The 14,719-nt window shown below is 42.4% G+C and overlaps 1 protein-coding gene and 1 long non-coding RNA gene across 2 annotated transcripts in view; one reads left to right on the top strand and one right to left on the bottom strand.

Moving 5' to 3' along the window:
• The window catches only part of LOC104049402 (sodium channel protein type 2 subunit alpha-like), an 84,668-nt gene that overhangs the window by 17,847 nt on the left and 52,102 nt on the right, over window positions 1-14,719 (top strand). Inside the window, exon 2 of the mRNA XM_064451510.1 lies at window positions 14,381-14,704. Coding sequence (XP_064307580.1) covers window positions 14,432-14,704 — 273 coding nt within the window. The 5' untranslated portion in view covers window positions 14,381-14,431. The remainder of the gene's footprint in view (window positions 1-14,380; window positions 14,705-14,719) is intronic.
• LOC135313372 (uncharacterized) overlaps window positions 1-14,719 on the bottom strand; it is a 34,067-nt gene that overhangs the window by 15,649 nt on the left and 3,699 nt on the right. Inside the window, exon 2 of the long non-coding RNA XR_010373002.1 lies at window positions 12,920-13,101. This is a non-coding gene — a long non-coding RNA (uncharacterized LOC135313372). The remainder of the gene's footprint in view (window positions 1-12,919; window positions 13,102-14,719) is intronic.

Genomic DNA, 14,719 nt, shown 5'->3' with positions numbered 1-14,719 from the left:
CATTTTGGATTACTATTTGGGGAATCTGGCAATTACATCCTAACAAGTTCGTATAGCTAAAGCAAGTTTAAGTGGTGTATTCGGTTTTGTAACTGAACATGATAATCAGTATTCTGTGTGAAGAAACTAAATTTATCCTGTATGATGGTTGCCCTTTCTTCATACTGTCTTTCAGCTTATGAATAAAAGGAAACTAAACACTGTGCAAGTACCGTGATTATTTGAAAATACATATAGAGAGCATTGTTTCATAGCTTAATCTCTAAGCAGCTCATTCTGTTATTATGTGGTATCCATGGAGATATTTGATTTTTCTACTTATCTTTTAAACATCAAAAAAAGGAGTTAAATGCATGCTTATTTAAATCCATAGATAGAAATAGTACATAAAAGTGTTGATGGTTGTCTTTGCTATGAATTTATATAGAAAAATTATCGAACTTTTAAACGTATAGTTTATAATGTAGTTAACTTGATGTCATCATCTTTGGTGTCATAAAAGAGAAGTGTTTTGGAGCAAAGGTCACTCAGCACACATTATCAGTGCTTTGTGTTGGAAGCTACATAAAGTCTTACTTTGACATAAGCTGGCTTAATGACACACATACATAGAGGAGCAAATTGAAGGGGGAATCTGTAGAACTGAGGACAAAAAAACCCCCCCAAAATATTGATAATGAACTCTTGGAAGACTGACCACTAGCATTTACGAAAACAAACCTGTCCCATAAAGTAATATAAACACAAAAAAATGTAAAAATAAGTTTCAGTGACTGGTATAATTTATTTGACTCGGAGAAAAGGTTCACTGAACTCATATCACCAGGTGAAAATTTAAAAATGAGAATCTTTACTGTGAATACATGAAAGTAAGAAACACCAGTGGTGGCTGGGCAACTGAAGTGAAGAATAGCCTTAGTGTAGGAGCGTGTTGTGGTTTAGCCCCAGTCAGCAACCAAGCACCACGCAGCTGCTCGCTCACTCCCCCCTGGTGGGACAGGGGAGAGAATCGGAAGAGTAAAAGTGAGGTAACTCATGGTTTGAGATAAAGACAGTTTAATAGGTAAAGCAAAAGCTGCGCGCGGAAGCAAAGGAAAACAAGGAATTCATTCACTACTTCCCATGGGCAGGCAGGTGTTCAGCCACCTCCAGGAAAGCAGGGCTCCATCACGTGTAACGGTTACTTGGGAAGACGGCCACCATCACTCCCAACGTCCCCCCCTTCCTTCTTCTTCCCCAGCTTTATATACTGAGCATGACGTCATATGGTACGGAATATCCCGTTAGCCAGTTTGGGTCAGCTGTCCTGGCTGTGTCCCCTCCCAGCTTCTCGTGCACCCAGCAGAGCATGGGGAGCTGAAAAAGTCCTTGACCAGTGTAAGCGCTACTTAGCAACAACTAAAACATCTCCACATTATCACCGCTGTTTCCAGCAAAAATCCAAAACGTAGTCCCATACTAGCTACTACGAAGAAATTTAACTCTATTCCAGCTGAAACCAGGACAGAGCGAATCTGGTATAAATGTGTCTTTATATTATAAAAGGAATTAACAGTTTGAGGAAGCTTTAAATTAGGACTGTTATTCAGGGACTTGGCTACATGACTTATTCGGGCCTAACTAGAAGCAGGGTCTTGAAATTTTGAGAAATATTTCTGTGTTCTGGAAAACTGTCATGGTAGTCACTCATGTGAATGACAGAAATATCAAGTATGATAGTCTAGAATAAAAATATGTGCATGTAATTTCTGACAGTGTAAATCATGTTTTTCACTGCTTTTCATTGCCTTGCCAGCAATAAAAAACTTTCACAGTTTTGTATTTGCTGTGTGTTGGCTCTATTCTGATTTTCTGTTTGATACATCAGTGATTGGATTGCTTGTTTGTGAGGACTGAATTTCCTGCATCTGCAGTTGATGAATACATTTTCTGACATAAAGGAAAAAGGCAGATTTGTTTGCCTAAGTGGCTGCAGATTCTAAAAATGGACTTGTAATTGAGAAATTGTCTTTTTTCAGCTGTAGCATTCTCTACCTTTGAAACATTTTTCTTTCCTGCAATATTAATGTTTTTCAGGTATCTTCTGGGTATTACTATAAATTTATACATTTTAATCAGGTTATTGAATTGAAAATAGCTAGATATTCAGTCTGTCTTCCGTGTTTGTTGTAGTCTTTAAAATGATTTCCATGAATGAGCTATGGAGAAAGAAAGAACTTATAAATTAAAGATGTGGCAAAATCTTTTGTTTGAAATCAGTTGTCCCACTTAGTCCTATTGTATTGCCACAGTCTCCTGCCGAGAAGTATCGGGGTGAAATGTACCATAGGTCTAATTTATTCAGTCTCAGAGCAATTAATAATTTAGAAGTGTTTTAGTTCTTACTGATGCTTAGCATTCTAAGTGGACAAATAGTGTATATACTGTTAACATCTACACAGGAAATTATTTGAGAGGAGAAGGAAGAATACTAGATTTTTAATTGTTGATTAGGGCAGGTGTTTTCTAGATTAACCCATTTTCCTAAGAGTTTTCTGGATTTGTGTTATAGCCTGCTTCTTGTTTTGCAAACAGTCACAGAATAGTAAAGTTGTAGTAGCAGGGATAAAACCAGCTTATTTTCTGTAGAAACTGAAACAGTCTGATGGCTGCATCATTGAATAATGACAATATAGTAGTTAATAATGTAAGTCTTAATTTACACAGCAAAATTCAATATCCCTGACAAAAAGCCATATTATTTTATATACACATATGCACAAAACAGAGCATAGCAAAGAAAATATATGGAGGTTTGCTTATGACTCACCAAATTTGATCATTTCCCTAATTGAATTGCACTGTACATCACCTGACTGTCATGGTAGTATCTCCTTATTTCAGATTAATTTTCATGCATGTGAGGCTTATATGCTTACTGAGACTTAGTTATTTCACCTGCCTTCTTTAGTATGCTGAAAACTTGAGTAAAGTTTTTTGAATAGTACTATGCAATGTACCATAGTACAGAGAACTTTGAAAATAATATTGTAAAAATTCATCATTATGTTATGGAGTATAGAGTACTAAGAGCAGATATGTTGTTTCTAACTCTGAAAAATACGAAGATAAATATACTATGCCTGTATGGGAAACACATTTTCTTTGTACTGAAGGTTTGTTGTTGTATGGTTTGGGTCTAAGCTTGACCATTATTTTTGTAAATATAAAAATAAACATTTTATAGATTCCTGTAGAAAATATAAACAATGTATTCATGCTTTTCTTTTTTAGCCCAGTGGACTCAAGCTCAAAGCCTCAAACTTCCGACCTGTAAAATAATATAGGACTAGATTTAATACAACTTGGTGGAGAGCATATTTGAGGGGCAATTTGTTTACATGTCAAATGTAGAAAATGGGGTAATAAAAGAGATGTACTGTTTCTAAAATGACAAATATGGCCTGGATGCTTTTCTTGGTATACATATTAACGTATATTTTAAAAGGTCATTTGAAAATTATTCTTGCTCATTCATCCATATTCCGTAAGACTAGTTTAATGTTTACAATAGTATCATGTTGTTATTGGCTCGTTCCTGGATGCAGGAGTTTCCTTCTAGTGCTGTGCTACTAGATAGACTGCTGCATACCACTGACGTCCATGATCTTTCATTTATACTTGCTTTTTCTGTCCTGCTTGATGGAGAGAGTCTCCATTCAGGCTTACCCAAACAATATAGCCATGCTGGATTAGAATCCTGTTTCTTAATAGTAAGCTGAGAAAACAGTGGGGTTTATGTGTTGGTTTTTGTATTTTACTGTTGGTGGATTTGTTAATGTTGGGTTTTTTGCGTGGGGTGGAAGCTTTCAGAAGGACCTTTGTGGGGTTTTTGGTGGGGACGGGTGTCAGGTTTAGTTTCGTAAGAATTCACGTTCTTTCTTGTTTTCTGATTTGATTTGTTATTACCTCTTAGTTCATAATACAGAAGTCATCAAGACTGCAGAAAAGAGAGGGAGAACATTTAAGTAATTAAACCAATCCATCCATCTTCATAATTTTTTTCACTCCCTTTCTGTCTTGGATAAACTGATTTCCATGAGGTAATGATATAAGTGGCATCATTTTTCTCCACAATGATGCACAGTTGATATATTTGCAGTACTTTAAAAAAGTCATGACAAGAAAATATGGTTGCTGAACTGTAACTCAAGATGTTTCATAGGTGTGGGTTTTTTTCCAAGCATGGGTTGTGATTAGGCTGCTAGGGTAAATCTTTAATAGAAGAGATTCCTGTTATATATTGGAAAAGAAGCTTTCTCTGTTTTATGTTTATACTGAGAGGTGTGCTGCAGTCATTGGCTATGGTGCCCTAGAGAGAAATACTGGAGTTCATCTCAGCCCTAAGGGTACCACTTATGCCTTGCTGAATAAGCCAGTGGATTATGAACATGCAAGCAAAAGACTGGTTTTCATTCTGATAACTTCTGTAAGAACTCAGAAAAACTGCCCTAAGGCCGTAGTGGTATTTGGTAAAATAAACAGTCATGAACTTTTAGTTTTACATATTGTAGAGTTATAAAGAGTAAATTTAGCCTAAATGCATAGACAGACATAATAGTTAGTGACATTTTTCAAGTACATGTCTGATAACAAGTAGTTTCTGCAGGAATCATATTCATCACCTTCTGAGTCTATGTTCACTAAGTTGACTAGAAAACTATTTTTAAAGTTCTGTGAAGTCTTTCTCCAAGTAATGAGAACACCATCCGAAAGACTAGCTGAACTTTATGGTATATGTTTGTCTTATTCTCCCAGTATTTCCCCTTTCTATTTGTTGACAAGTTTTTCTGCCTGTTTTGTTTCTGAATTTGGTCATCAAAACACTAAGTTGCATAAGTATTTCTTAGACTGCCAAGTATGCCCCTAGTTGTTTGTAGGCATGGAAGACTGGTCAGTGGTGTGTAGATGTGCTGGTTTTGGCTGAGAAGGGGTTAATTCTCTTCACTGCAGTGCCTGTGGTGGTCAGGGACCTTTCCAGCTTCCCATGCTCTGCCACGTGGGTGGGAGGCTGGGAGGGAAGCTGGGGCCACGGCCAGGGCAGCTGACCCTGACTGGCCAATGGGATGTTCATTCCATACCACGTGACACCATGACCAGTATATTAATGGAGGCAGTTCCGGCTTGGAGAGGCGGGTGGTGAGCGGCTGTGTCACATGTGGTTTGTTTTGGTGGTTCGTTCCCCTTTCCCCCCTCCCCGCCCTGGGGCTCGAGGGTTCAAGAGAATAACAGCTGCTGTTCACAGCACCATGTTGTTCTTTTTGCAGTTGGTGTAAAAGATGGGTGTTGGTTTCTTTAGTCTGCTGTGATTAGTAAAGTTTTGCCTAAGAGATTTGTTATACAAACACTGGTTTGCAGTTTTATCTGGTATTTGGGGTTTTTGCTGAAACCATTATTGTACTTTGGATACCACCTTGTTGAGGGGATTAGCAATTATACCTCCTCCTCTGAGAGATTTTATATGGAGAAAATACAGAATAGTATCTTTGCAACTTTCTTCTACGATGTCTCTGCCTTTATTACAACAACCTTTTTGTATCTTGAACATCCTTGGGTGGTTAAGGTATACTTATTGTTAGTTTTTGGGCATGTTGTTTTGGTTTTGACTAATCAACTTGAGCATATCACCCAGAAATCCGCCCCAAGGCTTGATAGTTATGAGTGGCAGGGCATGTGGGATAGCATGGGCAAGTACCTAGGGCAGTGGGCACCCCCAGTGTTTTGGAGTTTCAGCCCCACCGAAAAGTGCAGAATCCTGAAAAATTAGTAGAATATTTGGAGAAAGTATGTTGTTACGCTGGGAACTCCAGAGACACACAGATAACTGCAACGTGCTGGGGCCTGGCCCATGTGTACCGAGCCCTGCTCAACAGTATTCAGTGCCCCCAAGGGGAAGAGGAGGCCTCTGGATTGAAATGCAAAGTGACAGGCACTGTGGCCACTCAAACCCCCACGACAAGCACTACGGCTACTCAAACCCCCAGGACAAGTACTGGAGCTGACTTAGAGAATCAACCCATGCCAGTATCAGTCGCCCCCATACACAAGAAGAAATATTGGAAGTGGACGTCAGCTCGTTTAGAACGGGATGATGAAGAAGCAGGGCCATTACGGGAAGAGGAGGAAGAAGTAATAAATGAAACGGAGACCACCCGATCCCTGTCCTTGAGTGAGTTGCGAGATACGCGAAAAGATTTCAGCCGTCCTTCAGGTGAGCACGTTGTCACCTGGCTGCTCTGATGCTGGGATAACGGGGCCAGTAGCCTGCAACTAGAGGGAAAAGAAGCCAAACAACTGGGTTCCCTTTCTGGGGAAGAGGGCGTTGACAAAGCAATTGGAAAAAAACCACAAGCCCTCAGCCTCTGGAGGCGACTCCTGTCTGGAGTGAAGGAAAGGTATCCCTTCAAAGATGATGGTACATATTGCCCAGGAAAAGGGACAACCATGGAGAAAAGCATCCAGTATCTAAAGGAATTAGCTGTGCTTGAGGTGATTTATGGTGACCTGGGCGATCAACAGTCATCCAAAGATCCAGATGAAGCCGAGTGCACACGACCCATGTGGCAGAAGTTTGTATGGAGCGCACCATCTTCGCATGCAAACTCATTGGCAGTAATGTCCTGGAAAGATGACGAGGCATAAACAGTGGCGGAGGTGATTGATAGACTCTGGAATTACGAAACAAATCTCTCTTCCTTGCTAGTCTCTGCTGTGGAGAAACTATCCTGGGAAGTCCAGCAACTCAAAGAAGATATGTCCCACTCCCCACTTGTACGGAGTAGTGTCTCAGCTGTTAGGAATAAGCATCCTTTTGCTCAAAGGAGAGGATACACACCACGGGCCACCGTATGGTTCTACGTGCTTGACCACGGAGTGGACATGAGGAGGTAGGATGGCAAGCCTACCTTGACCCTAGAGGCACAGGCACGTGAGCTGCAAGGAAGAACAATCACTCAGGGAGGTTCTTCCAGGAAAGCTGCTGCTCCAGTGTCCAGTGAGTAGGTCCCCAGGCAGAGGAGTAGAAGCGCTAATTTTATTTCTGAGCTTAACAGAGAGACTCTTGATTCACATTTACAGGAAGTGAGTTGTGAATGCCGTGATCAGGACTAGAGGGGCCCTGCCTCCAGCCAGGTGGAGGAAAGGGATAACCGGGTTTACTGGACTGTGTGGATCCGATGGCCTGGCATGTCTGACTCACAGGAGTATAAAGCTTTAGTGGACACCGGTGCACAGTGCACCTTAATGCCATCAAACTATATAGGGGCAGAACCCATCAGCATTGCTGGAGTGACAGGGGGATCCCAAGAGCTAACTGTGTTGGAGGCTGAAGTGAGCCTCACCGGGAATGAGTGGCAAAAGCACCCTATTGTGACTGGCCCAGAGGCTCCGTGCATCCTTGGCATAGACTGCCTCAGGAGAGGGTATTTCAAGGACCCCAAAGGGTACAGGTGGGCTTTTGGTGTAGCTGCCTTGGAGATGGAGGAAATTAAACAGCTGTCTACCTTGCCTGGCCTCTTGAAGGAGCCTTCTGTTGTGGGGTTGCTGAGGGTTAAAGAACAAGAGGTGGCGATTGCCACCACAACAGTGCACTGGCGGCAATATCGCACCAACCGAGACTCTCTGATCCCCATCCATGGGCTCATTCACCAACTGAGGAGCCAAGGAGTCATCAGTAAGACCCACTCACCCTTTAACAGTCCCATATGGCCAGTGCAGAAGTCTAATGGAGAGTGGAGGCTAACAGTAGACTATCGTGGCCTGAATGAAGTCATTCCACCGTTGAGTGCTGCTGTGCCAGACATGCTAGAACTTCAATACGAACTTGAGTCAAAGGCAGCCAAGTGGTATGCCACAGTTGATATTGCCAATGCCTCCTTCTCAATCCCTCTGGCAGCAGAGTGCAGGCCACAGTTTGCTTTCACTTGGAGGGGTGTCCAGTACGCCTGGCATTGACTGTCCCAGGGGTGGAAACACAGCCCTACCATTTGCCATGGACTGATTCAGACTATACTGGAACAGGGAGAAGCTCCAGAACACCTTCAGTACATTGATGGCATCATTGTGTGGGGCAACACAGCAGAAGAAGTTTTTGAGAAAGGAGAGAAAATAGTCCAAATCCTTCTGAAAGCTGGTTTTGCCATAAAACAAAGTAAAGTGAAGGGACCCGCAGAAGAGATCCAGTTCTTAAGAATCAAATGGCGAGATGGACGTCGTCAGAGTCCAATGGATGTGATCAACAAAATAGCAGCCATGTCTCCACCAACGAGCAAAAAGGAAACACAAGCGTTTTTGGGTATTGTGGGCTTTTGGAGAATGCATGTTCCAGATTACAGTCTGATCGTAATCCCTCTCTATCCAGTGACCCAGAAGAAGAATGATTTCAAATGGGGCCCTGAGCAACAACAAGCCTTTGAACAGATTAAACAGGAAATAGTTCATGCAGTGGCCCTTGGGCCAGTCTGGGCAGGACAAGATGTAAAAAATGTGCTCTACACTGCAGCCGGGGAGAATGGCCCTACCTGGAGCCTCTGTCAGAAAGCGCCAGGGGAGACCCGAGGTCGACCCCTAGGGTTTTGGAGCCAGGGATACAGAGGGTCTGAAGCCTGCTATACTCCAACTGAAAAAGAGATATTGGCAGCATATGAAGGGGTTTGAGCTGCTTCAGAAGTGGTTGGTACTGAAGCACAGCCTCTCCTGGCACCCCAACTGCCAGTGCTGGGCTGGATGTTCAAAGGAAACGTCCCCTCTACACACCATGCAACTGACACTACATGGAGTAAATGGGTTGCACTGATCACCCAGTGGGCTCGAGTAGGAAACCCCAGTCGCCCAGGAATCTTGGAAGTGACCATGGACTGGCCAGAAGGCAAAGATTTTGAATTATCACCAGAGGAGGAGGTGACACATGCTGAAGAAGCCTCACTGTATAACAAACTGTCAGAAGATGAAAAGCAGTATGCCCTGTTCACTGATGGGTCCTGTTGCCTTGTGGGAAAGCACCGGAGACGGAAGGCTGCTGTATGGAGTCCTACAGGACAAGTAGCAGAAACTGCTGAAGGAGAAGGTGAATCGAGCCAGTTTGCAGAGGAAAAGGCCATCCAGCTGGCCTTAAACATTGCTGAACGGGAAAAGTGGCCAGTGCTTTATCTTTATACTGACTCCTGGATGGTGGCAAATGCCCTGTGGGGCTGGCTACAGCAGTAGAAGCTGAGCAACTGGCAGCGCAGAGGCAAACCCATCTGGGCCGCCATATTGTGGCAAGATATTGCTGCCCGGGTAGAGAACCTGGTTGTGAAAGTATGTCATGTGGATGCTGACGTCCCCAAGAGTCGGGCCACTGAAGGACATCGGACCAACCAGCAGGTAGATCAGGCTGCCAAGGTTGAAGTGGCTGAGGTGGATCTGGACTGGCAACATAAGGGTGAATTATTTCTAACTCAGTGGGCCCATGACACCTCAAGCAATCAGGGGAGAGATGCAACATACAGATGGGCTTGTGATCAAGGGGTGGACTTGACCATGGACGCTATTGCACAGGCTATCCACAAATGTGAAACGTGCACTGCAATCAAGCAAGCAAAGCGGGTAAAGCCTCTGTGGTATGGGGGACGATGGCTGAAATATAAATATGGGGAGGCCTGGCAAATTGACTATATCACACTCCCACAGACCCGCCAAGGCAAGCGCCATGTGCTTACAATGGTAGAAACAATGACCGGCTGGCTGGAAACATATCCCGTCCCCCATGCCACTGCCTGGAACACTATCCTGGGTCTCGAAAAACAAGTCCTGTGGCGACATGGCACCCCAGAGAGAATTGAATCAGACAACGGGACTCATTTCTGAAATAACCTCATAGACAGCTGGGCCAAAGAGCACGGCATTGAGTGGGTGTATCACATCCCCCTATCACGCACCAGCCTCTGGGAAAATGGAACAGTACAATGGACTGTTAAAAACTACACTAAGAGCAATGTGGGGGTGGAACATTCAAACACTGGGATACACATTTAGCAAAAGCCACGTGGTTAGTCAACACAAGGGGATCTGCCAATCGAGCTGGCCCTGCCCAGTCAGAAATCCCAGTTACTGTGGAAGGGGACAGAGTCCCTGTAGTGCACACAAAAAGTATGCTGGGCAAAACAGTCTGGGTTCTTCCTGCCTCAGGCAAAGGCAAACCCATTCATGGGATTGCTTTTGCTCGAGGACCTGGGTGCACTTGGTGGGTGATGTGGGAGGATGGAGAAATCCGATGTGTGCCTCAAGAGGATTTGATTTTGGGCAAAAACAGCCAATGAACTGAATGGCATAATGGAAATTGCTATATAATATTGTATGTCATCTCTGTGTTGTATCAATGATCATAGTACAAACTTCCCAATCCATGGAAGATAAGCTCTGATGAAACATGCAAAGTTCAGCAGTGATGGAACGATGACTGACTTGGTATGCAGCAACCCAACGCCACACACACATCATCTCTCCCACCCTGAAAGACTGATATGACATAGGGAGCCCAGAGTCATGGACTGGGTGAACTCAATGGACATTTTAATGGACATTTTACAGGGAAGGTCCATAAACTAAGGGGATGATGTCTGTGTATTATGACAAAGAATGGGAAGGGGAGGGGAGGTGGTTGGTGAGGTTGTATTGGATGGTATGGGACCTGGGCATGGCGTAAGTGGTATGGAATAAGGGGTGGAGAATGTGCTGGTTTTGGCTGAGAAGGGGTTAATTCTCTTCACTGCAGTACCTGTGGTGGTCAGGGACCTTTCCAGCTTCCCATGCTCTGCCACGTGGGCAGGAGGCTGGGAGGGGCAGGGCCACGGCCAGGGCAGCTGACCCCGACTGGCCAATGGGATGTTCATTCCATACCATGTGACACCATGACCAGTATATTAATGGGGGAAGTTCCGGCTTGGAGAGGCGCGGCGTCGGGTCGGCGGGTGGTGAGCGGCTGTGTCACATGTGGTTTGTTTTGGTGGTTCGTTCCCCTTTCCCCCCTCCTCGCCCCCGGTTTCACGCCTCTCACTGTTTTCCTTTCCATTGCATTTTTGTTGTTGTTGTTTCATTTTAATTATTAAACTGTTTTTATCTCAAACCATTAGCGTTAGCCTTTTGATTCTCTCCCCCGTCCCACCGGTGAGGGAGTGAGCGAGGGGCTGTGTGGGACTGAGTTGCTGGTTAAACCACAACAGTAGATGTGCTGAAAAACCTGTATCCTATTTAGTCCATAAAGGGCAGCTGACTGTAACAGGGCAGCACTGTGTATACAGCTCCTGTTTTATTTGGTTTTAAGATACAAGTTGTTCTAATGGCTGTAGATCTTGCTGTCTTGTCACTTCAGACTCTAAAAGACTTTTTGAAACCATCTAACCATTTTAGATAATAACTGAGCCTGTGTAGACTGATTACATCTAGCTGCATATATATTAACTGTAGTTTGTATCACTCAATACAGAAAAGACAAATTTTATATAAGTGCAGTCCTCAGAATCTGTTACAACACATATAATATTGGTTCATATACATTACAAGAATGGGGTTTTTTTTTGAAAACCTACTATTTAATTTAGTACTGCTACCTCATTGGTGTAGGGAAAAGCCCCTGCTAGTAAGAACTTTCCTTGATTTAAAAAAAAAAAAAATTAACTAGACCAGGCTGCTCACACTAAGGGAATCCTTGTGAATTTTCATCTTACAAATAAAGCAGCAGATAATACCTCCCCCCCATTTTATTTCTGAAAAGCAGAGTTGTAAGCTATGAAAATGACCTAAGGACACCAAACAATACTTGCATTATTTACTTTAGCTCTTGGGTAAAAATGAAGCTTATTGAAAAGGATCCTGGTGTCCTTACTTGTAAGACGGATCTCTTTCACTCTTTGCTGGTGCATGTTCCCTGGGTATTTAGAGCCACAGATGCCATCCAGCTTCTGAAGGAAAAGTACCTTTTGAGACACGTCTGGTTCTCAGTCCAAGTGTGGCTGGGCAGATCTTCAGGGTCACTGGTGCTATGGATTTGAGAAGGGTTTGCCAGAGAAACTTAACCAACAATCAAATCTTTCTAAGAATTGTGAATCACTTTAATATGGCACAGATGAAATTAATCATTTCTTAGTAAATAAGGGAATACTTGCCATTCTCAGTCTTTCTGTTCCAGAGAAAAATAATTTCTTTGTTTTCCTAAAGTGCTTTGTGGCAGACATGAAAAATGCCTGATTTCTACAGCTTAATTAAGCTATAATTAAATTAAATTAATTTAATAATATAATTTATAATTTATAAATATAATTAAGACATTTCTCATCTCTTTACTAGCCTGTACAAAGACCCCTTTTCTATGTCTTTTATTGTGATAAACAGTATTTGCTAAGTACTTAGAAGCTGTTGTAGCTCAGCTGAAAGAGCAGGGATTTGATGTCTGTGCATACCAACAAGTGGCTAATTTTGAGGAAGAGATGGCTTGTGTGATGTTAGGTTGTATGTCCATGACAGTTTAGTTTCTGCTGGAAAACTGTTGAAAAATAGAAAACTTCCTCAAGTAACACTAAGTTGACCTAAAAGTTACCTAAGATTTGCTCTAGAAGAGGCAGATTTCTGGGATTTACAGTGCCAAGTATTAATTGACTTCAGAGCTGTTACATTTCATGAAAAAGTATGTTGTCAATTTTTTTCATTCCCAGCACACCCTGACTATTGAGCTCACACTGTGATCAGAAAAAAAGTTCTGTCTTTAGCCAACTCTCACCTCCATTAGAACAGGATCAGTCTGTGACATTTTTGTTGTGACAGAAGCCTATAGCAAAAGGAGCAACTTGTCTAAATGTGCTTCAGGTTTTTTCCTCTTGGGAATTAAGCTTCACAGCACCCTTACCAGTAGTCACAATATTTCTGTACTGCGTGTCTGTGGCACCACCCGTTTTGGTGGAGGGTCTGCAGGGGCGGCTGCTGTGAGGAGAGGCCAGGGCTGCCCCTTGCCGGACGCAGCTGGTTCCAGCCGACTCCAGTGGATTCACTGCAGGGCATGGCCGAGCCCCTCAGCCGTGCTGGTGGCGGCTGTGGGAAAACACATCCAAGAAATATTTTAATTGGCAAAAAATTATTTTTCCCCAAGTTGAGTCTGTTTTGCCCACAACATTAATTGGTAGGTAAGTGATCTCCCTGTCTCTATCTCGATGTATGTGCTTTTTCACTTTATTCTCCCCCAACCCACTTCCTTTTGAGGAGTAGAAGTGAGAGGGCAGCTGGCTGGGAGTCTGGCAGCTGGCTGAGGTCAACCCACCACAATGCTGTGTTGCCAAAGGCTACAACGCTTACCCATGCCAGCAAGTGGGACGGGGTTCCATTTTGTCTCTGTTCATAAAATTTGTTAATTCAGCAGATATTGAGCTAATGGGTGTTATCTGCATTCTTACTGTAGAAAATAGAAACCTAGAAGGAACTGATCTATTGAAAACTGACTGTTTGTTGTAATTTAATCAATTTATTATTCTTAGGTCTTTTGAAAATATATCTGGCCTCAGAGAGAGTACTGTAAGTTTGGGGAGAGTATGCTGTGTTTTCGTATAAATCTAAAACCCTCTGTACATCATAACCCCCTTAATTATGGAGCATAGCACCACCAAAGTTACAATTAAAAATCAGGAAGATGAAAGTCAGGAAAACCAAAAAGTGAAAGAATAAACTTCAGCCCAGTTGCTTTCTGCTTGTGCGTATGGCTTTAAATATAGAATACATTCCTGTAGTACCTGTCTAATAGTATAATATAAATATTAATTTAGCAAGCATAGCATAAGCCACCAGATGGAGTAGTGTTGCCATCAGAAAATAAAAAAAGTAATAGAAAGGGCATGATTTTCTTTCTACTTTTGTAATATAATTTCCAAGTTTTATGAAGGTACTTTGTCAACTTGCTGTATAAATCCATATGTTAGAACTTGTAACCATTGACTGCAGTACATAGCTGCGTTAACAAATTTCTTACTTTTTTACAATCAAGTGTTTTAACTTAGTGTTTAGGCTAGGGAAAAAGAGAATTTTTTCCTTTTTTCTTGTTTTGAAGTTTGTATTTACCTGACTTGACAAACTGTATGCAATTTTGATACATTTTTTCCTTTGCCTCATAACTTCTGTCTGTTTGCCATGTCATTACTTTAGGAAAGCTAAGGTAGCTAATTTTCTGTTAAGTATCTGACAATTAATTCAAATACTTCTTGCTAACGTGCTTTAAAATTAGAAAAGAGGCAGATGATGATTATGCCAAAAGCTTTTATTTGGGGATTTTTGTTGCTGTTGCCCTCTATTTTCTGTTTCTTTTTTTCTCATGCTCTCCTAGGATCTTCTTGCACAAGAGCCTAAAAGTGTTTAAAGTTTGCAGAATGAAAATATGGCACAGGCAATGCTGGTACCGCCAGGATCTGACAGCTTCTTCTATTTCACCAAAGAATCTCTTGCAGCTATTGAAAAACGTATTGCTGATGAAAAGTCTCGTTGTGACAAAGACGAGCATAAAGATGATGGTGGTCATGAAGAAAATCACCCAAAGCCAAATAATGACTTGGAGGCAGGAAAGACACTGCCATTTATTTATGGTGACATTCCTCCAGAAATGGTGTCTGAGCCCCTGGAGGACCTGGATCCATATTATATCAATAAAAAAGTAAGTGTTTTATAT

Source organism: Phalacrocorax carbo, chromosome 5 (genome assembly GCF_963921805.1).
Source record: "Phalacrocorax carbo chromosome 5, bPhaCar2.1, whole genome shotgun sequence".
In the NCBI taxonomy this organism is placed as follows: domain Eukaryota; kingdom Metazoa; phylum Chordata; class Aves; order Suliformes; family Phalacrocoracidae; genus Phalacrocorax; species Phalacrocorax carbo.
The sequence above is the reverse complement of the archived record's forward strand: the minus strand, read 5'-3'. Positions and strand labels throughout refer to the sequence as shown.